We start from the raw sequence: 26,609 nt of genomic DNA, 5'->3' as shown, positions 1-26,609 counted from the left end.
CCGGCCATTGCCCCGCACAAACATGGCGTCGCAAATTAAATTTTTTTAAAATGGAGATGTGTTTATCGGGCGGATAATTTGACTCATTCCGATTGCGTTTCCACGACGTTTATCGTGTAGCTCGGCCCAAAATATGAGGTGAACCAGAGTGGTTTGTGTAAACGACAAGCGATCTGAGGGAGAAGAGAGAGTTTTAATTCCTCCCCCCCCCCCCCCCCCACACACATATCATGAAATGGCGGCCGGGCCTAGTCCTGCAGGGCTCCAGCGAGGAAAACCGCGCCGCGGCTTTTTGTTGTGCGGCCTCAGAAAGTGGGATTATATATATTTATATATATTTATAAAACGTTGAATGTCACAGCTAAAAGCAAGGGATTTTGTGTGTGTGTGTGTGTGTGTGACGGACGGCCTCATCTCTCCTCAACATCTATTCCCCTCACAAAAATGGCGACCGTGCGGGGCATTGCCATTGCTGCAAAGCTAAAGCAACATTTAAGAGGCCAGATGAAAACAAACAAAATGTGTTGTTTTTTTTAACGCAAGAGTGTCTATGCAGCAATTAATAACAATGCAACGTTGATTTTGGTTTGGCTCTGACTCATTTATGCCCTCGTCAATAGTCATTTATTTGTCACATAAACATAAATGTGCAGTGAAATGAAAAATTACCCGCAGTTCAACAATAAGACCAATAAGAATAATCAATAAAAATGCAATAACACATACAATCATAAACCAACACCAAACAAAAGAAACATCCATCACAGTGAGTCACCTCCTCACTGCGATGGAAGGCCAGAATGTCTTTTTCTCTCATTTGATGTTAAAAAATCTACAGGGCGCAAGGATCAGCCAAGCACAACACTGGTGTCACGAAGGTGTGAGATGCAAATTCAATTATCCCTTTTTACCCCTCTCTCACAAAGGGGTCATTAATTCTCAGCAGGGAAATTAGTTCAAACGAAAGAAAAACACCGCATAAGATGGAAATCTTATCTAAACCCAGAAAATATCTGAAATCTAAACTAAAAATACTGGAGACAGCAGGTCCAGCGGCATCTGAGGAAGAGATCTACCCATGGAGACCGAAAGGATCCTGCAATCTTTAGTAAAACACAAAAGTGCTGGAGTAAATCAATGGGTGTGACAGTATCTAGAGAGGGAATGAACAGGCTATGTTTCGGGTCAGGGCCCTTCTTGGGTCAGGAGAAGGTTCCTGACCCAAAACATCGCCTAACCCATGTTCTCCAGAGACACTTACTGTCTGACCTACTGAGTTACTCCAGCACTTTCATTGAGTTTTACAGCATGGAGATAGACCTTTCGACTCAACTTGCCCACACTGGCCATCTACAATAGTCCCATCTGCCTGTATTTGGCCCATATCCCAATCTCGTTGTACCCCTGTACAATGACAATAAAGATATATTGTATTGTATTGTATTGTAAACCTGCCCTATTCATGTACCTGAGGGTCTGAAGTTGCCCATTCTCTCCAGAGATCCTGCCTGACCCGCTGAGTCACTCCAGCATTTGACCCCAGGGCCATAGCTGCTATGAACCGGCCCTGCTGAGCCGGATGGTCACATCGCACAGTGAACCGGCACAGATCTACTTGCACTTTATTCTGTTTTAAAACTGTTCCAATTTGTTTCATTGAGTTGTTTAAATTAATACTGACTAGCTAATTAATTTTATTGCATCGTATGGGAGGCGCATTCCCAATCTCGTTGTACCCCTGTACAATGACAATAAAGATATATTATATTATTATTATTATATTATTATCTACAGTTCCTTCCTACACACTATCCATTAAATGGTTCTTAAATATTCTACCCAAAGGTCTTTCACCTGAAATGTTGAGTCTTTTTTTTCCCCCCCTGTTTCTTTTAATGCTACATGATCTGCTGTATTTTTCCCCAGCATTATCTATAATAATAATAATAATAATATATTTATTTTATATAGCGCCTTAACACATGCACAAAGCGCTTTACAAATACAATTAACATAGAAACAAACAGACAAACAGACAAACTATCCTGACGGAAAAGCGGCGAATAGATAATTGAGTTTTACAGCATGGAAATAGACATTTCTACTCAACTTGCCCTATACAATATTGCTCTATACCAGGGGTGGCCAAACCGCGGCTCGCGAGCTACTCTTTGACCTTTAATATGCGGCTCTTGGAAATATGTTGGCTAAGCTCCTTTTTTCATCACAGTTAATATAAAAGGTAAATAAGAAAAAATTTCAAGCTTTATAATTATTTACTGGGTATGAATTGAGACCCCCATTGGAATAAAACGTAAGTTTATAATATTCATGGTTATTAAAAATATTTAAGTTCATGTCTTGTGGCTCTTTTGTTCATGTCTTGCAGCTCTCAAACATGTGGCTCTTACATTAAGCAAGTTTGGCCACCCCTGCTCTATGCAATAGATAATTCAGAAGTCAGATTCTCTTGAAGGAGGGACTGAGGACATATTTAACATTGGAATAATGTCTGGTGACATTTGTTGTGACGTTGTTGGTATTCAGACCACTCCTTCCAGAGTGGGTGAGCTATGCAAGAACCAATCGACACTAGTCGGAAATGATGCAAGGAGTTTTGTTTTGGACAAGCAGAGGCAAAGAATGGGTTCGTCTGCGGATGGTTACAAGGTAATAGTTCGCTGTTTAGCAGCTGTAGGTCATTTAAAACGTCGGTAGACATTGCAACAACGGGGGAGAGAGAGACACACACAGAAGGATGGGTTCAGGCCTAGAGCATCAGGCCTAGATGGGTTCAGGCATTAACCATCTGTATACTGTTGCACAGATACAAATGCACGCATGTAGACTCATGCAGGCACTAAAGTAATGCACAGTACCTGTAGTTGAGTCATTATTGTCCCGTGGCACAGTGAGGTGAGAGTTCGAAAAACAAAACAAAGCAAAGCAAAACTTTTCGAAATGTGTATGAAAAGGAACTGCAGATGCTGGTTAAAACCACAGCAAAAACTTTCGGTAGTTTAAAAATCTGAAATACAAAACATGCCACGCAGCATCTTTGGGTGAGAGGGAGAGAAAGAATGGACGAACGAAAGAAAGAGTTAATTAGTTAACTTTATAGGTCTGCCCTTTTGGCCCAGCATTACTGGATACAAAGAGAGTTATTACTTGGTTTAACTTGTTTGGTCTGTCACAAAAGGTGATCTGAAACCTTTGCTCTTCACCAATGTTGCCTGACATGCTGAGTATTTCCATGACTTTCTCCTTTGATTGCAGGCCTAGATTTGCAAGGTATTACCCTTATGTGATAAAGGGAATACACTGATATCACATTACCCTTATGTGACAAAGGAATACAAGTCAAGTTTATTTGTCACATACACATACACGATGTGCAGTGAAATGAAAGTGGCAATGCCTGCGAATTGTGCACAAAAAAGAATTACAGTTACAGCATATAAATAAAGTTAATAAGTTACTATAATGTAGACAAAAATTTAGTCTCTGGGGTTATAAAAGTTGACAGTCCTGATGGCCTGTGGGAAGAAACTCCGTCTCATCCTCTCCGTTTTCACAGCGTGACAGCGGAGGCGTTTGCCTAATCGTAGCATCTGGAACAGTCTGTTGCTGGGGTGGCAGGAGTCCCTCATCATCTTGCTTGCTCTGGATCTGCACCTCCTGATGTATAGGTCCTGCAGGGGGACGAGTGTAGTTCCCATGGTGCGTTCTGCCGAACGCACTACTCTCTGCAGGGCCATCCTGTCCTGGGCAGAGCTGTTCCCAAACCAGACTGTAATGTTGCCGGACAGGATGCCCTCTACAGCCCCAGATTAGAAGCAATGAAGGATCCTCAGAGACACTCTGAATTTCCTCAGCTGTCTAAGGTGGTAAAGGCGCTGCTTTCCCTTACCCACCAGTGCGGCAATGTGCGTTGCCCATGTCAGATCCTCTGCGATGCGGACTCCCAAGTATTTAAAACTGCTCACCCTATCCACAGTAGACCCATTTATCTACTGATTCTCTACAAACTTGCTCTATTTGTCTTTCCCAGAGTTGACAGAGTCTTTGACCAGAAATATTAACTTTATTTCTCTTTGTACTAATGCTGTTTGACCTGCTGTTTCTAGTGCTTTATTATTTTCCTTTTGGATTTTCAGCACCTGCTACAATTTTTTAAAAAGTAACTTCTTTTAGCCCGTTGTATAACAAAACTTGCAGTAATGGCCACATTCCAATTGATTTAAAGAAGAACCTTGCATGTATTAGAATGGCAGGTCACAACTAGTAGTTGGTTAGGAAATTTGTTGTTTATTCTAGATGTTAGTTTCACCCCATATGTTCCTCCAAGCACTGAACTGTATCCAAAATACTGTTAAGCTGAGGCAAGTAAGAATTTCATTCTTCTGTTACACAGTATAATTAAACACTCTTGACATGGCTTGAAGAGTGCCAGAAACAAGGGAGTCCTTCTGATTAAATATTACTGACTGTATGCCGCGTTGTTACCTTCTCCTCGGCTAACAATGAACCATTCAGACCTCAGTCTGAAGAAGGGTCTCGACCCGAAACGTCACCCATTCCTTCTCTCCTGAGATGCTGCCTGTGTCGCTGAGTTACTCCAGCATTTTGTGTCTACCTTCAATTTGAACCACCATCGGCAGTTATTTTCCTACACATTCTACATTTCCTTATCACCATCTGCATTGATTTGTTGTTTTCACACCTTACCCTTCCATATCTCTAGACTCCCTCTCCCCTGACTCTGAGCCTGAAGAAGGGTCTCGACCAGAAATGTTACCCATTCCTTCTCTCCAGAGATGCTGCCTGTCCCTTTGAGTTCCTCCAGCATTTTGTGTCTATCTTTGGAGTGAACGATTATTGCGAAAGGAATGCAAAACTGAGATGCGGGTCAGTTGCCATTATATTAGATGGCTAAGCATCCATGATGTGCAGAAGCTTGGTGTTCTGGTACACAATGGTATGCTCAAGGTTTTGGAATGCAGCTTGCATCTTTGGCAACATCCATGATTACTGACACTTGATCATTGAAAAGTACATAATTGTGGAATGCTGTTCCTCGTTGTTAAGTTGTGCAGGCGCACTACAGCAGCAGCTAAGATGGAGAAGGATCAGCAAAAGAATGCCCGCCTTTGACTGCCACCATTTCCATCATCACATAGGTGCTCTCTGTTTGGAGTTCTGGTACAGATTGTTATTGTGTGTGAAAGCTTAGGTGGTGATTGTAAATCTGTCTGTTGAGTACAGACATAGAATTAATATCCACTGCTAGGTGGCCCATGCTTCAGTGTTGGACGTAGCAAGACCATTTTGACGACAGTGGACACAGAAGACACAGTCAGAAGCTGGGTGTGGGCTAAATTTAAAGTTACATTTAAGTTGCTCGAGCAAATGCTGGAACCCGGAGCAAAAAAGCAAGTTGGAGAAACTTGGAGGGAAATGGACAGTCAACGTATTGGGTCGAGACCTTCATCTAAACTGAAAGAGGGGAGATAGCCAGAATAAAGAGCTGCAGGGAAGAGTAGGCAAGTGATAGATAGATCCAGATGAGGAGGGGATGGTTGGCGTATTTGTAGATTCGTTTTCCTTCATTTCATAATGTAGGGCATGCTGTGTTTTAGAGGAATAGATGAATTAGGAGCTAGCTTTAAAAAAAAAAAAATCTTCATCTTGTCTGAGGTAGTTGAATATTTTATAAAGTATTCGGTAGCATAGATGGGCATTACAGTCGGCATAGGCATGGGTTGAAGAACCTGTTTCTATGTTATCGAATTAAGACCCTATGAGTCCAAGGCTACTGGATAGAATTTAACTCTGTTATTAATGTACATATATTTCAGCTGTCAGGATGGTGTTTCGTTTTCACCTTGCAGTTCTTGTTTCTAACAAGAGGAAGTATTTGCAGAAGTAAAACTGATTTGGGTTAATAATCTGACACCCCCCCCCCTTTCTACGAACTTTTGTACAAATCCAAATTTCTGCATTCCCGCCCAATGAGTAATTGGACAATTAGTTGGGGAATTTGTTGCCGTGCGTGTCTTTATTTTAAAACCAAGTAACTGAATTGTCTCCATTTCACCAAAAAAATCAACATTTACATCACACACCACCCTTCTCCTCAACCCCCCACTTCCTTGCACTGAAGTCTCTAAACATGGCTGATTGTCCTTAAAATACTCGGACTAGTTTTCAAATCCCCTTGCTCTTCCCAGCTCCCTAACCTCTGGCTTTTAGTTCACACGCAAAATGGTGGTGAATTTAGAATTCTCTGATATGAACCGGTCCTGCTGAGCCGGATGGTCACATCGCACAGTGAACCGGCACAGATCTACTTGCACTTTATTCTGTTTTAAAACTGTTCCAATTTGTTTCATTGGGTTGTTTAAATTAATACTGACTAGCTAATTAATTTATTGCATCGTATGGGAGGCGCATTCCCAATCTCGTTGTACCCCTCCCTGTACAATGACAATAAAGATATATATTGTATTGTATTATCTATTTACTAAAATTCTCGTTTGTTTGTTTGTTTGTTCCTGAACTACATCCAAAACGGTACACGATAGCGTGACAATTTTAGGCCCACCTTACTCACCGTCGTCTCATTGGCGCTCATGGAAGAAGTTCCATTGAAATCGGTGTTATATTTTAAACGTTATTCACATTTTAAAGTTTAAATCTATCTTCTAGGGAGGGAGAGGGGTGGAGGGAGAGAGGGGGGAGGAAGGTAGGGGGAGGAGGGAGGATAAGGGGGGATGGAGGGGAAGGTAGGGGAGAGGGGGTGAGAGGAGGGTGCTGCACCAATGCAGGGGAGGTTTGGGCCCAACTGGTCCACTTGGTCTAGTGTGCATTTAAAATTTAAAGTCTGACATGCGCATCTAATCGCATTCCTGCCCTTCACAACCAACGCTGCAGTCCTGTGACGTTTTGTTTCTTAATCCTTTTCCCTAATAGGTAGCGTTTGAGAAATATGGTGTGTTTCTAAACACGAGCACAAAAAGGGCACATGACCAGGACACGCACATTCCCGGAGTGATTCGGATCGTTGAAAAGGTGAGAGGGTTCAATGTGGTCATTTTGCAGTGCTCGTGGCTTTAGTTGTCGTGGGAGTACTGTATATTAAACTAATTCCAATGGATCACAGCAGGGATCCAATGCTGAGAACCGATCGATAATCCAAACTGTTTGCAAGTCGGAAATTCAGCAGCGAACTAAGTTACTCTAAAGAAGTGTCCCAACCCGAAACGTCACCTGTCCTTTTTTCCCCCCAGAGATGCTGCCTGACCCACTGAGTTACACCAGCATTTTCTGTCCGTCTTTGAGTTTCCACATAGCAGAAGATGCCTGCAGAGTTGGGTTTTCCCATGGGAGTAGATTACATGGAGAAGCATTTTAAATCTCTTTCTGCCATTCTCAATAACAAACTGATATGAACAAATTTAGCCAGAGCCTACCTGGGCCTAATAATATTAGTCATAGAGCCTTCAGCCTAACTTGCCCACACTGGCCAACACGTCCCATCTACACCAGTCCCACCTGCCACATCCCTCTAAACCTGTACTATCTATGTACCTGTCTAACTGTTTCTTAAACGTTGGGATAGTACCCGCCTCAACAATCTCCTCTGGCACCTTGTTCCACACACCCGCAACCCTTTGTGAGAAAAAGTTACCCCTCAGGCTCCCTTTAAACCTTTCCCCCTTCACTATAAACCTATGTATGTTCTCTGGTGCCGAATGCTATTGATGGTTTGTTTTTTAATGGACCCTGCTGCTGGCCTGGATGGCATTTCTCTAAATAGGATTTGCAAAATGGACATCAACGTGTTAACTAGAACGTATACTTCTTGGGTCGACGTGGCAAAAATCTGGCCAGTGTCCAAGAAATGTCCCACCTGTAGATTTGCAGCAGCAGGCACATCCATCCTCCCAAATGCCGGCCTCCCAAATGCTCGTCCATATGTACAATGTTTGTTTGCATGTCAGAGGTGCATAACCCAGGGACAACCGGTACTGTGCCATTTCCAGCCATCCTAAGGTACAACATGTTCGGCAAATTAATTTCTGGCACAGCCAGATAGTGGACATGACCTATCTCCAGTCCCATAAGCAGAAATGATACAATCAATAATTAATCTTACTTTTGAAGAAAGGAACACACAATGAAGAAACTGTATGTGGTCTTTCACACGGCTGTGGCAAAGAGGTGGATATTTCACCTTTTTCAGTCTGCTCATCATAAATCAATGGGACATTACATTACTGATTGAGAATGATCAGCCATGATCACATTGAATGGTGGTGCTGGCTCGAAGGGCCGAATGGTCTCCTCCTGCAGTTATTGTCTATTGTGTTGATGACACACATGGTGGCTGAATATGCCGATTGCCCAGATTAATATGGATTACTAGGTTCCTTGCGCCAAGATAAATTAATTAAAGAGTTGGCTTTTTGAAACAATCTGACTGCACTTTCCTTCCACCCATTTCCTCTGTCCATTTCCTGATCAACACAGTCAAGTTTAATTCTGGACCACCTCTGGGCTACTGTTCTCCTACCACAAGCGCAACACGGTATATTTTTCTAATTGCTGCATTTTGTGATGGCCACTGCTAATTGTGGTGGAAGTTTTGCATGCGATACAACAAAACCAGAAGAAGTATCCGTCTGAAGAAGGGTCTCGGCCCGAAACGTCGCCCATTCCTTCTCTCCAGCGATGCTGCCTGTCCCGCTGAGCTATTCCAGCATTTTGTGTCTATCTTCGATCTAAACCAGCTTCCTCACACAGCACCAGAAACACGTCGGATTGCTTAATCCCAAACGATCTGAACCATCGTTGGGGAATTATTGGGATTGTGCGCCATGCTGCCCAATTGGATATGCTTCATATTTTTGTCAGTAAAAGCAATATTGGGTAAAATATTAAAAAGGGCACCGCCTCGCCTACGGCCCCCGACCAGATTTGTGAAGTTCCCATTCAGTCTTAATGAGATTATTTGTTCTTGTTCTGTTCCGCAGGGTTCTGATACGGTCGTGGATTGGACTCCAGTAAGTGAGAGTGGAGACCATTCTCAATTCCTGTACTCCAAGAAGGTAAATCTACTGGGTCTAGAACTGTACAGCACAAGAACAGGCCCTTTCACCCACAATATCTGTTCTGAACATGATGCCAAGACCATTTCCCGCACATAATCCACATCCTTCCATCCCCTTCCATCCTCTCCGGTTTGACTACCCAAAAGTCTCTTTAGTGTTATATCTTGCACTTAATGCTGCACCTTTATCCCTATCTGTGCATTGGATGGCTTGATTGTAATCATGTATTTATAGTTTTTTCTTTGAAGGTAGACACAAAATGCTGGAGTAACTCAGCTGGTCAGACAGCATCTCTGGAGAAAAGGAATGGGTGACGTTTTGAGTCGAGACGTTCTTGGACTGGATAGCACACAAACAAAAGCTGTTCACTGTACCTCGCGGTACACGTGACAATAATAAACCAAACTTAAATGCCACTAGCAAATCTGCCCCCCACTACCATGCATTCATCACCCTCTGTGGAAAAGAATAAACTTATCCCGCGTATCTCCTTTAAACTTTACCCTTCTCATTTTAATACAGAAACAGAACTTTATTGTCATTCGGTACCGAGGTACCGAACGAAATTACATTTCCAGCAGTCACAGAACACAACAAAAAAGAAAAGAACACAGGACACACGACCCCAACACAAATATCCATCACAGTGACTCCAAACACCCCCTCACTGTGATGGAAGGCAACAAAACTTCCACTCTCTTCCCCCCACGCCCATGGACAGGCAGCTCAACCCCTACCGAGGCGACCGACACGCACAGCCCCCGCAAGGGGATGGAAGGCCCCGTGGCCGAGCCGCACCGGGCACTGAAATGTCCCGCGGCCGAGCCGCGCCGGCGATGTTAAGTCCAGCGGCCGAGCCGCGCCGGGCGATGGAAGGCCCCGTGGCCGAGCCGCGCCGCACCGGGCACTGAAACGTCCCGCGGCCGAGCCGCGCCGGCGATGTTAAGTCCAGCGGCCGAGCCGCGCCGGGCGATGGAAGGCCCCACGGGCGATGGAAGGCCCCGCGGGCGATGGAAGGCCCCGCGGGCGATGGAAGGCCCCGCGGGCGATGGAAGGCCCCGCGGGCGATGGAAGGCCCCGCAGCCGAGCCGTGCCCCGGGGAAGAGACCTAAAAAAAGAAAGGTTTCCCCCACCCCACTCCACCACCCCCCGCCCCACCCCCCCACACATACACAGCCAAAAATAAAAACCATCCCAACACCGACGCACAAAGAAAAAAAAAGGGAAAAAGACAAACAGACTGCCAGCGAGCCGCAGCGCGCTACGCTTTAAAGATTGAATCAGTTGGGAGAAGGGTCCCAACCTGAAACCACCTATCCTTGTTCTCCTGAGATGCTGCCTAACCCACTGGGCTACTCCTGACACTTTGTGTCTTTTGTAAACCAACATCTGCAGTGCCTTGTTTCCACTGTTAACAGGAGAGGTTTAGCCAAAATTGAACTTGAGACGTAAATATGCATAAAGCAAGCGTTTTCACATTTTTGGAGACTTGTTTTTTGCTTCACTGCTTTAACTTGATAGATTACATTTTAGTATTCATTGGAGGACAGTACAACTTAGTTTATAATGTCCTTGTTATTGTGCCAAGTCATGTGCTTTCCAGAGTCAAGACTGTTTTATTGTCATATGTCCCAGACAGTACAATGAAATTCTTGCTTGCAGCAGCACAACAGAATATTTAAACATAGTAAACAATATAATAAATGAGAAAAACAAGTTCAGTATGTGTATACACATACCCACTCATACACACATACATATATACACATACACACACACACACGTACGCACGCACACACACACTTACGCACACACACGTGTACACACACACACACACACACGTACACACACACACACACACACGTACACACACACACACACACACGTACACACACACACGTACACATAAACAACAAACAAACAATAATAGTGCAATAATATCAATAATAGTGTATGTAGTTCAGAGCTTGAGGTTCTGGTATGGAGGTTGTCGTGTGTAATAGCCTAATGGCTGTAGGGAAGAAGCTGTCTCATTCATAACTTTCCACAGTTGTCCTAGCTTGTAATAGCTACTTTTGTGGGTTTTTGTTGCAGGATAACACTGTGAATGGAGCCAGCCACACTGAAGAGGTTATGTTTGATCCAGGTTATGAACCTGACTGGGCTGTTATTAGCACCGTAGGGACCAGGATACGGCCACAGGATGAAGTACATGGTAAGAGGCAGCTGCTCAATATTCTAATGCATTGACACTTTTTGCATCTTGATCATGCACTTGTTAAGGCAAAGTGCTGGCACTTAAACAGAGTGAGATCATCAGGAGTAGTGAATTGTTTTACAAATTAGGTGAGTTTGAGTGCTCGGGTACTTAGTTTATTTTCTTATGTACAGCGAAGCAGTGAAATGCTTGTTTAGTTTAGAGATATAGCACGGATACAGGCCCTTCGGCCCACCGAGTCTGCGCCAACGAGTGAACTCCATTCATGAGCACCATCACACACACACACACCAGGGACAATTTACAAATTTTCTATCGAAGACGACTAACCTACAAACCTGTACTCGTTTGGAGTGTGGGAGAAAACCTCCGCACCCGGGGAAGACCCACGCGGTCACCGGGAGAACGTACAAACTCCGCGCAGACAGCACCCGTTGTCAGGATCGATCCCGGGTGTCCCGGGTACAACAGCACCTGTTGTAGAAGGTCCTTGGGAGTTCCCCCTGCACTCCAAAGGACCTGAGTCACCTTAGCAGATAAAGTCTGCTCTGGCCCTTTCTGTATAGCGCATCGGTGTTTTCGGTCCAGTCCAATTTATTATTGAGGTAGACACCCAGGTACTTATAATTCAAATATATATATTCAAACACTGACTATCACAGAATCGTAGAAATGGGGGGGAAAAAGCACCAGTCTATCATGCTGATGTCAGCTCTGTAAAATATCTATTCTGACTTATCCTCCCTGTCCTTGTCCCTTGCCCCATATTGCTGCAAACTTTTCTCCCTACAGTATTTATCCAGCTTTTTTCTGAAGGTTGCAAGAAGGTTTTATGCCTTTAATACGCCGCTTTCCAGATTGTAACAATTATCCGTTATCTCTCGTTCTTTTGATCTGGTTAATTAGCAACTCTCGTGCCAATGGAACCTGTTTCTCCTTATTTACTCTTTCAAAACCTCACCTGAATTCAAACATCTTTTGAAACCTCGCCCAGCCCGTGAGGTTTATTTCAGAGATACAGCGTGGAAACGGGCCCTTCGGCCCACTGAGTCCGCGCCGGCCAGCGATCCCCACACGTTAACACTGCCCTACACAGTCGAGACAATTCACATTTACACAAAGCCAATTAACCTACAAACCTGCACGTCTTTGGAGTGTGGGAGGAAACTGAAGGTCTCGGAGAAAACCCACGCAGGTCACGGGGAGAACGTGCAAACTCCGTACAGACAGCACCCGTAGTCAGGATCGAACCCGGCGCTGTGAGGCAGTAGGTCTACCGCAACACCCTGTGGTGGTATCTGTGACTAAAATTTGTAACTTGACAAGTAGTTGGAGACACGTGTCAAATTTGACCATTAGAATCTGGATCTAAAGCTTTGTAAGGAAGAAAATCGAGTAAAATCTCTATTTGGGAAATGTTATCTCTAATGTTTATTAACAGTAATCCCGTTGCAAATGTTGTAGGCAAGAGGAGGGAAGCTTGGGGAAGATGTAATAAACAGACCAATCAATTCATTTAAGTTGTATAAGAAAATAACTGCAGATGCTGGTACAAATCGAAGGTATTTATTCACAAAATGCTGGAGTAACTCAGCGGGTCAGGCAGCATCTCAGGAGAGAAGGAATGGGTGACTGAAGAAGGGTCTCGACCCGAAACGTCACCCATTCCTTCTCTCCTGAGATGCTGCCTGACCCGCTGAGTTACTCCAGCATTTTGTGAATTCATTTAAGTTTATGCGCAGTGTGAGTTCAAGCTGGGGATGTAGTCAGAGAGGAAACATCTTCAAAGTAGGCATGCCTTTGTGCACCCCCCCCCACCCGTAGAAAGTTGATCGTAGGAAAGAAAACTGCAGATGCTGGTTTAACTCGAAGGTAGACACAAAATGCCGGAGTATCTCAGCGGGTCAGGCAGCATCTCTGGAGAGAAGGAATGGGTGATGTTTTGGGTCTGAAGAAGAAGGGTCTGAAAAAGGGTCTCAACCCAAAACGTCACCCCCGAGATGCTGCCTGACCCGCTGAGTTACTCCAGCATTTTGTGTCTACCGTAGAAAGTTGATAGCATATGTAGGAAAAACAAAACTGCAGATGCTGGTGTAAATCGAAGGCAGACACAAAATGCATCCGTGGGAAGAGATTCAGAGGTAACGCCTCAAGCCAAATCCACTGAAGAGTTTTCAACATTTTCTTTGTCTATGTTACCTTTTCAGTATCTGCACTTTTTTTAAAATCTCACTATTGTGAAGTGCCTTGAGAAAGCTGTGATGATGCATTTCTTAGAAGGTTGACCTCTTTGAAAGAGGAGTCGGAATAACCGAAGAAATAAAATGTGTTTTGTGTAGGAGATGGAATCAACAATTTGCCTCCTACACAAAGCAGTTTCGTTGGTGATTTGGACCCAAAGTCGATAAAGGAATGGTGGTACATTCCAAAGAGCTGGATGATCGCGAAGCACAGTTCCTGTTTGTCGAGGCTTCCTTGATTGAGTGGGGTTTTTTTTTCTTTTCTCTTTCTCGTGCCGTTTCTCAGCTGTCGCCCAGTCTCCAGGAGTGCACAGCCAGTGGGCGTTCACCATCAGTCTGTCCGAGCTGAAGTCCATCCGCAAAAACAAGCCGGGCCTGGGATGGTCGTACCTCATCTTCATCAGCAAAGATGGCACCTCCTTTCCAGCTCTTCACTTCCACACTGGTGGCACCAGAGCTCTACTCAAGTGTCTGTGTAAATACGTGGTCCTGGCAACGTGAGTACCCGATATCTCTGTCCTCTGTGGGCCTTTGGTCCTCTCGCCTCACTCGTGCAGTCTGGTTTAGTTTAGTTTAGAGATACAGGCCCTTCGGCCTACCGGGTCCGCGCCGACCAGCGATCCCCGCATATTAGAAACATAGAAAATAGGTGCAGGAGTAGGCCATTCGGCCCTTCGAGCCTGCACCGCCATTCAATATGATCATGGCTGATCATCCAACTCAGTATCCCGTACCTGCCCTCTCTCCATACCCCCTGATCCCTTTAGCCACAAGGGCCACATCTAACTCCCTCTTAAATATAGCCAATGAACTGGCCTCAACTACCTTCTGTGGCAGAGAATTCCACAGATTCACCACTCTCTGTGTGAAAAAAAACTTTCTCATCTCGAACCTAAAAGACTTCCCCCTTATCCTTAAACTGTGACCCCTGGTTCTGGACTTCCCCAACATCGGGAACAATCTTCCTGCATCTAGCCTGTCCAACCCCTTAAGAATTTTGTAAGTTTCTATAAGATCCCCCCTCAATCCCCCCCCATCAAAAACTAGGGACAATTTTTACATTTATACCAAGCCAATTCACCTACATACCCGCACGTCTTTGGAGTGTGGGAGGAAACCGAAGATCTCGGAGGAAACCCACGCAGGTCACGGGGAGAACGTGCAAACTCCGTACAGACAGCACCCGTAGTCGGGATCGAACCCGGGTCTCCGGCGCTGCATTTGCTGTAAGGCAGCAACTCTACCGCTGCGCCACCGTGACCGTCTCTTTTACAACATCGTACAGCTCAGGAACAGGCCTTTCGGCCCAAAACGACATTGCCCAACACCATGCCAAATTAAACCAATCTCCTCTGCCTACATGTGATCCATATCTCTCCATTCCATGCACATGCATACGCCAATCCCAAAGCCTCTATCACAGCTGCCTCCACCACCACCCCCAGCAATGTGTTCCAGGTACCCACCACTCTCAGTGTAAAAAGAAAGCTTGCCCTGCACACCTATCTTTATGCTAAAACTCGTGTTTGTTTGTTCCTGAACTCCAGCCAAAACGGTACACGACCGCGCGACAATTTTAGGCCCATCTTACTCACTGCCATCCCTTTGGTGCTAATAAAAGAAATTTCATTGAAATCCGTGTTATATTTTTAAAGTTATTCACATTTTAAAGTTTAAATCTATCTCCTAAGGAAGGAAGGGAGGGGGAGGGGGAGCAAGAGCGGAGCTGCGGGATGTAGAAGGGACCCTAACACCGCATTCTAGCTACATCACGCAGCTCCGCTCTTGCTCCCCCTCCCCCCACTCGCAACAAGGACAGAATCCCCCTCGTTCTCACCTTCTACCCCACCAGCCAGCGTATCCAACAAATCATCCGCCAACATTTCCGTCACCTACAACGGGACCCCACCACTGGCCATATCTTCCCATCCCCTCCCCTCTCTGCGTTCCGCAGAGACCGTTCCCACCATAACTCCCTGGTCCACTCGTCCCTTCCCACCTAAACCACCCCATCCCCGGGCACTTTCCCCTGCAACCGCACGAGATGCAACACCTGTCCCTTTACCTCCCCCCTCAACTCCATCCAAGGACCCAAACAGACTTTCCAGGTGAGACAGAGGTTCACCTGCACCTCCTCCAACCTCATCTATTGCATCTGCTGCTCCAGATGTCAACTTATTTACATCAGCGAAACCAAACGCAGGTTCGGCGATCGCTTCGCTCAACACCTGCGCTCGGTCCGCGTTAACCAATCTGATCTCCCGGTGGCTGAGCACTTCAACTCCCCCTCCCATTCCCAGTCTGACCTTTCTGTCATGGGCCTCCAGTGCCATAGTGAGACCCACCGGAAATTGGAGGAACAGCACCTCATATTTTGCCTGGGCAGCTTGCAGCCCAGCGGTATGAACATTGACTTCTCCAACTTTAGATAGTTCCTCTGTCCCTCTCTTCCCCTCTCCCTTCCCAGATCTCCCTCTATCTTCCTGTCTCCACCTATATCCTTCCTTTGTCCAGCCCCCCTGACATCAATCTGAAGAAGGGTCTCGACCCGAAACGTCGCCCATTCCTTCTCTCCTGAGATGCTGCCTGACCTGCTGAGTTACTCCAGCATTTTGTGAATAAATCCCTTCAATTTGTACCAGCATCTGCAGTTATTTTCTTACACGATATGATCATGGCTGATCATCTAAAATCAGTACCCCGTTCCTGCTTTCTTCCCATATCCCTTGATTCCTTTGGCGCTAAGAGCTAAATCTAACTCTCTCTTGAAAACATCCTGTGAATTGGCCTCCACTGCCTTCTGTGGCTGGCGTATGTAGGAATTTTCACGCCTCGTTGAGGTATAGTGACCCTCTGAGAATCAATCGGCGGTTTTCCAGTCTGTTTCGATCTTTGTCAATGCTTTTGGAGCGTTTAGTATTAATGAAACGGATCACCATGGGAGTATTGTAGGAAAATAACTGCCGATGCTGGTACAAATCGAAGGTATCACAAAATGCTGGAGTAACTCAGCGGGTCAGGCAGCATCTAGGAGGGAGGGAATGGGTGACATTTCGGGTCGAGACCCTTCTTCAGACTAATCTCAGTGGGGGCGGGACAAAGAAAGGATGTAGGTGGAGACAGGAAGATAGAGGGAGAACGGGGAAGGGGGAGGAGGGGGGGGGGGAAGAGAGGGACAGAGGAACTATCTAAAATCGGAGAAGTCAATGTTCATACCGCTGGGCTGCAAGCTGCCCAAGCGAAATATGAGGTGCTGTTCCTCCAATTTCCGGTGGGCCTCACTGTGGCACTGGAGGAGGCCCATGACAGAAAGGTCAGACTGGGAGTGGGAGGGGGAGTTGAAGTGCTCAGCCACCGGGAGATCACTATGGGAGCTTTGTGAAGAAAGAAGTTGGAGGGTTTTTTTCCCCACAGTTTTTTTTGTCTGGAGTTGCTCGGTATACAATGTGTTCTGCTAGCTGTCAGTTGAATGGTTTATTGACTGTTGTTGTCAATCTGTTGGTGAATGCAGGTCTAAGAAGGATTCTCGTCTCTATCTGGTCTACTCGCACGACTCCCACGCCCTGTCTCAGTCCTTTGACGAGTTGCAGCTGTTTGACGAGCATTCCTCGGATCTGGTTTCAGTGAGTAATTCTTGTTTGCCCGAGGCTTGCTTTGGTGGGGACGGGTTGGGATTCAATCAATGTCCACTCTGTGAATGTCTCCATTTTGACATACCGGCGGCCACCAGTGTTTCATGTTCATGTAGGGTCGCCAACTTCCTCACTCCCAAATACGGGACAAAGGGTGACGTCACCGCCCCGCGCACCCACCTGACCTCACCCAGCCAGCGGCCACGTGCTCCCGCTCCACCAATGGCGGCCGCCATTGGTGGAGCGGGAGCACGTGGCCGCTGGCTGGGTGAGGTCACGTGGGGGGGTGACGTCACCCTTTGTCCCTTATTTGGGAGTGAGGAAGTTGGCAACCCTATTAATACAGGACAAGGGCGGTCCCGTACGGGACAAACCAATTAAGCCCAAAATACGGGATGTCCCGGCTAATACGGGACAGTTGGCAACCCTATGTTCGCGGGATAGGAGCAGAATTAGGCCATTCAGCCCATCAAGTCTACTCCGCCTTTCAATCATGGCTGATCTATCTTTCCCTCCAAACCCCATTCTCCTACCTACTCCCCATAGCCCCTGACACAATACAATACAATATATCTTTATTGTCATTGTACAGGGGTACAACGAGATTGGGAATGCGTCTCCCATACGATGCAATAAATTAGTTAGCTAGTCAGTATTAATTTACATTTAAACAACCCAATGAAACAAATTAGAACAGTTTTAAAACAGAATACAGTGCAAGTAGATCTGTGCCGGTTCACTGTGCGATGTGACCATCCGGCTCAGCAGGACCGGTTCATAGCAGCTATGGCCCTGGGGATGAAGCTGTTCCTGAGTCCGGAGGTGCGGGCGTAGAAGGCCTTGTATCGTCTGCCCGATGGTAGAAGTTCGAACAGACTGTTGCAGGGGTGTGAAGAGTCTTTGTGGATGCTGGTGGCTTTTCTGAGGCGTCGTGTGTTGTAGATGCCCTCCAAGGCTGGTAGCTGTGTTCCGATAGTCCTCTGAGCTCCATGGACTACCCGCTGAAGAGCTTTCCTCTCTGCCTCACCGTACTAATCAAGAATGTATCTGTGCCTTAAAACTATCCTTTGACTTGGCCTCCAAAGCCTTCTGTGGCAATCAATTCCACAAATTCATCACCCTCTGACTAAAGAAATTCCTCCTCATCTCCTTCCTAAAGGAACATTCTTTAATTCTAAGGCTGTGCCCTCTGGTCTTAGACTCTCCCACGAGTGGAAAAATCCTCTCCACATCCACACTATCCAAGCCTTTCACAATTCGGTAAGTTTCAACGAGGTCCCCCCTCATCCATCTAAACTCCAGCGAGTACAGGCCCAGTGCCGTCAAACGCTCATCCTGTGTTAACCCGCTCATTCCTGGGATCATTCTCGCAAAACTTCTCTGGACCCTCTCCAGTGCCAGCACATTTGGGCAGTCTGAAGAAGGGTCTCGACCCGAAACGTCACCCATTCCTTCTCTCCTGAGATGCTGCCTGACCCGCTGAGTTACTCCAGCATTTTGTGAAATAAGCACATTTAGGCAGATACACGATTAAGAAGAAACCAGGATGCCAAAAGGGCGGCACGGTGGCGCAGCGGTAGAGTTGCTGCGTTACAGCGAATGCAGCGCCGGAGACTCAGGTTCGATCCTGACTACGGGCGCCGTCTGTACGGAGTTTGTACGTTCTCCCCGTAACCTGCGTGGGTTTTCTCCGAGATCTTCGGTTTCCTCCCACACTCCAAAGACATACAGGTATGTAGGTTAATTGACTGGGTAATATGTAAAAATTGTCCCTAGTGTGTGTAGGATAGTGTTAATGTGCGGGGATTGCTGGGCGGCGCGGACTCGGTGGGCTGAAGGGCCTGTTTCCGCGCTGTATCTCTAAATCTAAAAAGGTGCTGGATTTCCTGGTCACTGACCGTTTGAATTCCCTTTCCCATTCCCAAACTGACCTTTCTTTGCACACCCCTCCTCAATTGCCAGAGTGAAGCCATGGCCAAACTGGAAGAACACCACCTCATATCACCTCCCCCTTGCCAGGCTTTGTCCCCAATCCCACTTCTCTTTTCCAGCTTTCCTTCCCCCTACTCTCCTATTTAAAGAATGGTTCCGATCCAAAACATTGTCCATTCCCTCCACAGATGCTGCCTGACTAGCTGAGTTTCTCCCTTTTGTTTTTGCCTCAAAACAGCATCTGCAGTTTCATGTTACTCCAAGATTTACTCCCAGAACAGAATAAAACGCAGTAAAATGCTTTCTATAACTTCTTCCGCTGAATAGTAACATCTGATTCTGAACCATTATTCTGTTGTTTGGAGCCTTCTCATGAGAGGGGAAAAAAAACCTGTTTAACTTGAGATACCTCGCATTCTTTCAAACCTCAGAGATTATAAGCACATTCTCCGCAATCCTTGAAAAGGTGGTCTTGTGGGTCAAAGACCTCCAAGGCTCTGATAGGAGAATAGGGAACGAGCAAGGGAATGGAGTCGTTCACATGCATTTAAAATGGATTCCTCATTGGGCTGAATGGCCTTCTATCACTGAAGAAGGGACTCGACCCGAAACATCACTTGTGCTACTGCCTAGGTTGTGTGCAGAGCAAAGCTTTCCACTGTACCTAGGCAGCCTAGGTGCATGTGATTTTTTTTTTAGAGATACAGCGCGGAAACAGGCCCTTCGGCCCACCGGGTCCGCGCTGCCCAGCGATCCCCGCACATCAACACTATCCTACACACACACACTAGGGACAATTTAAAAAAAAACATTTGCCCAACCAATTAACCTACATACCTGTACGTCTTTGGAGTGTGGGAGGAAACCGAAGATCTCGGAGAAAACCCACGCAGGTCACGGGGAGAACGTGCAAACTCCGTACAGACGGCGCCTGTAGTCGGTATCGAACCTGAGTCTCCGTCGCTGCATTCGCTGCAAAGCAGCAACTCTACCGCTGCGCCACCGTGACAATAAAGTATGTAGACACAAAGTGCTGGAGTAACTCAGCGGGACAGGCAGCATCTCAGGAAAGAAGGAATGGGTGGCGTTTCAGGTCGAGACCCTACTTCAGACTGATGATCAGTCTTCACCCATTCCTTCTCTCCCGAGACGCTGCCTGACCCGCTGAGTTTCTCCAGCATTTTGTGTCTACCTTCGGTTTAAACCAGCATCTGCAGTTTTTATTCCCTGACAGTAAAGTACCGTCGGTTCATTCTGCATAGATGCTGCCTGACCCGCTGACTTACGCCAGCACGTCGTGGTGATGACGATGATAATGTGATATTTTAACCTGGAATCGCCGAGATATTTATTTCTCTTTCTTTCCGCAGCGTTTCATACAGGACCCGTACGCCGCCACGTTCGGCAGTTTTTCCAAAGTGACCAACTTCCTGCGGGAGGCGCTGCGGCCCCCGGACGGCTCGCGGCATCGGCCGATGCGCGAGATGGCCGCCGGGCTCTACCTGGACCAGCAGGATGAGCCAGGCTTCGAGGTCATCACCTGCGTAAGTGGTCAGCCTCGGAAGCAGCCCGCTGCTGCACCTATGTTGTTGTTAAAGTACGTTTTCTCTGGACAGACGACAATGCGACAAAGTTAGTGGTGAAACAGTAAAGTCTTTATTAGTCTTCTGGAATTTAGAAGACTGAGGGGGGATCTTATAGAAACATATGAAATTCTTAAGGGGTTGGAGAGGCTAGATGCGGGAAGATTGTTCCCGATGTTGGGGAAGTCCAGAACCAGGGGTCACAGCTTAAGGATAAGGGGGAAGTCTTTAAGGACCGGGATGAGAAAACATTTCTTCACACAGAGAGTGGTGAGTCTGTGGAATTCTCTGCCACAGAAGGTAGTTGAGGCCAGTTCATTGGCTATATTTAAGAGGGAGTTAGATGTGGCCCTTGTGGCTAAAGGGATCAGGGGGTATGGAGAGAAGGCAGGTACAGGTTACTGAGCTGGATGATCAGCCATGATCATATTGAATGGCGGTGCGTACAGGCTCGAAGGGCCGAATGGCCTACTCCTGCACCTATTTTCTATGTTTCTATTACGGCAGGCGGGAGTGGGGGGGTCAGCACTGAGTGTCTTCTGACACCCACCCCTCACCTCGTGTCCCACTCTAGAAAACGAAGGACAAACAGTTTAGCTATATCTTTTTCTTATCAGTGAATGATGTGACACCACTCACATCGTGCCCCAAACAAGGTAGAAAAGGAAATAAGACCATGTCCATTTAAGGTAATAAAAAATCTTCAGTCGGTCAGTTTTTTCCTTAATAATGCAATCTCAGCTTATTCTTTTTTTTCAGCAAAGCCAACTAAAGGTCAGTTTTTTTCTTAATGGGTGAGAGAAGAAAGAGGCCGCCAAATTTAATTCGTTATATCTTTGTTTTAAGTTTAGAGACCACACAGCGTGGAAACAGGCCCTTCGGCCCACCGAGTCCACGTTACCAGCGATCCCCGTGCATTAACACTTCCCCTATACACACACACACGCGCACGCACGCACACACACACACTCGGGATAATTTACACTTATACTCAGTATACAAACCCAAGCCAATTAGCCTACAAACCTATACGTCTTTGGGGTTTGAGAGGAAACCGAAGGTCTTGGAGAAAACCCACGGGGAGAATGTACACGTACAGAATTCTGTACAGACCGCACCGGTAGTCAGGATCGAACCCGGGTCTCTGGCACTGCAAGTGCTATAAGGCAACAACTCTACTGCTGTGCCACCGTGCCACCCTATACTTCATAACTGCTGGAGGTGGAAGGGGAATCTCTGCTTGAAGCTTTAAAAACAAAACCCATGGGGAAATTTCCTCTCTTGTCCTTCTGTTTCATGGTCTAGAACAGAATAATACTGGTGTTTAGGATTTGCATCAGATTTCTTCCACCCTAATCCTAACCCTCGTGTGGCACAGTGGCGCGGCGGTAGAGTTGCTGCCTTACAGCGCTTGCTGGAGTGTGGGAGAAAACCAGGTTCGATCCTGACAATGGGTGCTGTCTGTACAGAGTTTGTACGTTCTCTCCGTGACTTGTGTGGGTTTTCTCCGGGTGCTCCGGTTTCCTTCCACATTCTAAAGGTGTACAGGTTTGTAGGTTAATTGGCTTGGTGTCATTGTAATTTGTCCCTAGGATGCGTGTAGGATAGTGTTAATGTGCGGGGATCGCTGGTCGGCATGGACTCGGTGGGCCGAAGGGCCTGTTTCCGCGCTGTATCTCTGTGCTAAACTAGACAAAGGAAGGGTCTCTACCCGAAACGTCACCCATTCCTCCTCTCCAGAGACGCTGCCCGTCCCGCTGTGTCACCCCAGCATTTTGCGCCCATCTTAAACTAAACAACGTACTGCAGTCTTGAATGCCGGGGCATATCTCTGCAAGTATTGGCGGATGACGTGGTCTCCAAATAAACCCACGATAGCTGTGCTCTGCGTGACGCAGGCTTGCATGAGTTATGGAGTCTGGCATTGAGAGTCCGTTGCTGTTGGAAGGCTGTGTGAACAGGAGCAAAGATACAGGGTGAAAAATGCACCTTTGATCACCAGATAGGTGATCAATAGGTGGATTAATATGCACTGTGCACTTACAGTTCATTGGAAGTGCATGGAACCCAATGCGTGGGAGGTGAGCACAATCGGCAAGCATTTGTTTAGCAGGGGCAACTAAAGACTGATTTCTCTCCCGCAGTCTAGTGTTGATGTACTACCCTCACGCTCCCAAAGTCTATAAACCCTTCAGGCCAACAAACACACGGCAGTGGTTTCATCTCCCCCGATATCCGTGCTGGTAGCATCTTCGAGCGGTGTATCCAGTTTTCAGGAGTGGAATGCGGGAAGGCACGGTGCCACGGCTAGTGGGGGCTTCTGCCGGGCAGTTCCAGCAATCTAGGTTCCATCCTGACGTCCGGTGTGGTCTCTGCGGAGTTTTAACATTCTCCGCCTGACCAGATTGAAGGAATAACGACTAACGATGCTCCGACTTTTGATATTTCGAGTTTACAATGGTGCAAACGCTGGGCAGTGGCAGCGACCCGCAGCTCGCTTCCGGCCAATAGACAATAGACAATAGGTGCAGGAGGAGGCCATTCGGCCCTTCGAGCCAGCACCGCCATTCAATGTGATCATGGCTGATCATTCTCAATAGTGATCATGTGTATTTAAATGCGTCTCGCCTTACGATATTTTCGGTTTACGATGGGTTTATCGGAACGTAACCTCCATTGTAAGTTGAGGAGCTCCTGTAATTAATTTTCCACTGTAACCTCAGCCTGTGGTGTGCAGGTGAGCTGCGGAATCTAGATGGGGGGGGGGGGGGGGGGGGGGGGGAGGGAGGGTGGTCAGAATGAGTTATGGGAAAATTAATGAGGAAGCAGCAATACTTTGTCGTGGACTTGATGGGCCAAATGGCCAATATCTGTAGAAATGTAGAGGTTATTCTATAGGGTGGGTGGCAGACATGGGATTATTGATCTTTCAGGACTAGTGGCCTTTTGTGTGCTGTAAGCTGTGTAATATCACCCAAACGTGGAATTCACCAAGTCAAGTCAAGTCAATTTTATTTGTATAGCACATTTAAAAACAACCCACGTTGACCAAAGTGCTGTACATCTGTTTAGGTACTAAGGAAAAAAATGAAACATACAGTAGCACACAAACATAACAGCACATACAAAACAGTTCACAGCGCCCCCTCAGAGGGCCTCAAACGCTAGGGAGTAGAAATAGGTTTTGAGCCTGGACTTAAAGGAGTCGATGGAGGGGGCAGTTCTGATAGGGAGAGGGATGCTGTTCCACAGTCTAGGAGAGTGGTGAATCTGTGGAATTCTCTGCCACACAAGGTAGTTGAGGCCAGTTCATTGGCTATATTTAAGAGGGAGTTAGATGTGGCCCTTGTGGCTAAAGGGATCAGGGGGTATGGAGAGAAGGCAGGTACGGGATACTGAGCTGGATGATCAGCCATGATCATATTGAATGGCGGTGCAGGCTCGAAGGGCCGAATGGCCTACTCCTGCACCTATTTTCTATGTTTCTATGCTCTTTAGGAATATCTTTAGTGATACTCTTTAGGAATTTCAACCCCCCCCCCCCCCCCCCCCCCCCCCACTCTCCGAAGCTTTCTCTGGTTTAGTTTAGAGATGCAGCGCGGAAACGGGCACTTCGGCCCCCCGACTCCGCGCCGACCAGCGATCCCCGCACACTAACACTATCCTAAACACACTAGGGACAATTTACATTTATACCACGCCCAATTTACCTACATACCTGCGCGTCTATGGAGTGTGGGAGGAAACTGAAGATCTCGGAGAAAACCCAGGCAGGTCGCGGGGCGAACGTACAAACTCCATACAGACAGCGCCCGTAGTCGGGATCGAACCCGGTTCTCCGGTGATTTTGTCCTGGTTACCGGTGTTCGAAATGAAGCAGATGACACGGAGAATTCTTCAAGAAGTTAAAAGCCTTTATTTGCAAACAACGGCTGGAACAATCAGGATGTCAACCATCTGACTGCCCACTTAGTACACCGGGCAGCCTATTTTTATAGGATTCTTCCAGCCTTATCTTCTTTTCCTTATCTCGCCCTCATACTCCTCTTTACAGTCATTCATCTCTTTGCAGTCACCCTGTTTACCCTGCCACCATTAAACCCCACTCATTGATGGATGTCTGTATCTCTTCCCATTCTGCCACCCTTGCCTTCTATCCTGGTTCATCCATCAATGTTTCCCCTCCTCCTGAGCAGCAGTTACAGACACGTGTCAAGAGTAAGGAATGTCTAGAGAGCCTTAATTAGTTACAGAGAGGCGCCTAATGCCTAAGTAGTTACAAATCTTAAACAACAATGTCTAATGTATAAAATAATATCGTATTATCTCCCATACTGTAAGGCAGCAACTTTCTTATGAACTTCTTAATCCTTCTTCCCAGCAAGCTGATCTAGGCCAGAGACCCTCAGTACAGCGGCAAGTGACCCTGACAGCGATAGAATGGCAGAAACACCTGGACCCAGAAGGAAGAGTTCAAGATGTGGAAGAACTGAAGAAAAAGATCTTTAAAGGAGTAGGTGACATTTTTTTTTCTCCCATTATTTAATTGTTTTTGTATCTAATGCTTTTATTGCAAAGTGCAGTTCAGTTTAGAGATGGAAATTTGATCTTTAGAGATAATGGCGACACAGTGGTAGAGTTGCTGCCTTCCAGCACTAGAAACCAGGTTCTGATCCCCACTCCAGATGCTGCCTGTACGGAGTTTGTACGTTCTCTCAATACGTGCTCCGGTTTCCTCCCGCATTCGACAGGTTTGCTCGTTAATTGACTTTTGAAAACTGTAAAAATTGTTCCTAGCGTGTGGGATAGTGCTAGTGTAAAGGGTGATCACTGGGCCAAGGGTCCAGTTTCCACGCTGTATCTCTAAAGTTTAAAGATACAGCATGGAAACAGGCCCACTGAGTCCACCTTGACCATCAATTACTGTCCGCACGGATATGGTGCCCAAAATTGCTCATCATTATTACAGTATTACATTCGCCCTCGTGAAATAAATGGATTTGCCAGAGCTGTCCTCCTCGGCCCAATCCCATTCCTTAGCGAACATTTTCTTTTCAGTTGCCATTGACTTTACTTGTATTACCTTTCCAGGCAGCGTATTCCAAGTTGTTGTTCATTAGTGATAGGAGCAGAATTAGGCCATTCGGCCCGAATTAGGCCATTCGGCCCATCGAACCTACTAGGCTATTCATCAATGCTGATCTGTCTTTTCCTCTCAACCCCAATCTCCGGCCTTCTCCCCATAGCCTCTCTGGAAAGCATCCAGAGCATTGGCCTCCACTGCCTTCTGAGGCAGAGAATTCCACAGATTTACAACTCTCTCTGAGTGAAAAAAATTCTCCTCGTCTCCGTTCTAAATGGCCGACCCCTTAGTCTTAAGTTCCTCCCTACACAATATAATACACCTGTTCCTTTGGTCCCAGGGTCTGTGTCACAGCATCCGACGGGAAGTTTGGAAATTCCTGCTGGGATACTATTCGTGGGACAGCACAGCTGAGGAACGCAGAGTCTTGGTGAAGGAAAAGACGTAAGCAGTAATTCTACTTCTGGCTCAAATTGGAGAAAGGTGAGGGGGAGGAACCAATGTGGTTATTTTCACTGGCATGTGAAAACTCAGCTGTTGGGCAAGTACAGAGAAGTACGTACAATGAAGGGCAGATGGAAAGTTAATGCGTTTCACTACTAATGTAACAGACTTCAGATGTGGACAAGTAGTATAAGAAAATAACTGCAGATGCTGGTACAAATCGATTTATTCACACAATGCTGGAGTAACTCAGCGGGTCAGGCAGCATCTCGGGAGAGAAGGAATGGGTGACGTTTCGGGTCGAGACCCTTCTTCAGACTGGCCTAATTCTGCCGAATGGCCTAATTCGGGCCGAATGGCCTAA

General features: G+C 46.5%; 1 protein-coding gene across 2 annotated transcripts in view; it reads left to right on the top strand.

Annotated features, from left to right (window-relative positions):
- Window positions 1-2,566: 2,566 nt before the first annotated feature.
- The window catches only part of tbc1d17 (TBC1 domain family, member 17), a 55,401-nt gene continuing 31,358 nt past the window's right edge, over window positions 2,567-26,609 (top strand). For both annotated transcript variants that reach the window (XM_078430408.1, XM_078430407.1), the window contains exons 1-9: window positions 2,567-2,670; window positions 6,973-7,071; window positions 9,036-9,110; window positions 11,208-11,328; window positions 13,858-14,068; window positions 17,083-17,194; window positions 20,506-20,679; window positions 25,100-25,231; window positions 26,142-26,245. In XM_078430408.1, the coding sequence (XP_078286534.1) occupies window positions 2,644-2,670; window positions 6,973-7,071; window positions 9,036-9,110; window positions 11,208-11,328; window positions 13,858-14,068; window positions 17,083-17,194; window positions 20,506-20,679; window positions 25,100-25,231; window positions 26,142-26,245 (1,055 nt within the window). In that variant the 5' untranslated portion in view covers window positions 2,567-2,643. The remainder of the gene's footprint in view (window positions 2,671-6,972; window positions 7,072-9,035; window positions 9,111-11,207; window positions 11,329-13,857; window positions 14,069-17,082; window positions 17,195-20,505; window positions 20,680-25,099; window positions 25,232-26,141; window positions 26,246-26,609) is intronic.

Source organism: Rhinoraja longicauda, chromosome 40 (assembly GCF_053455715.1).
Source record: "Rhinoraja longicauda isolate Sanriku21f chromosome 40, sRhiLon1.1, whole genome shotgun sequence".
NCBI classification, from domain to species: Eukaryota; Metazoa; Chordata; class Chondrichthyes; order Rajiformes; family Arhynchobatidae; genus Rhinoraja; species Rhinoraja longicauda.
The sequence above is the reverse complement of the archived record's forward strand: the minus strand, read 5'-3'. Positions and strand labels throughout refer to the sequence as shown.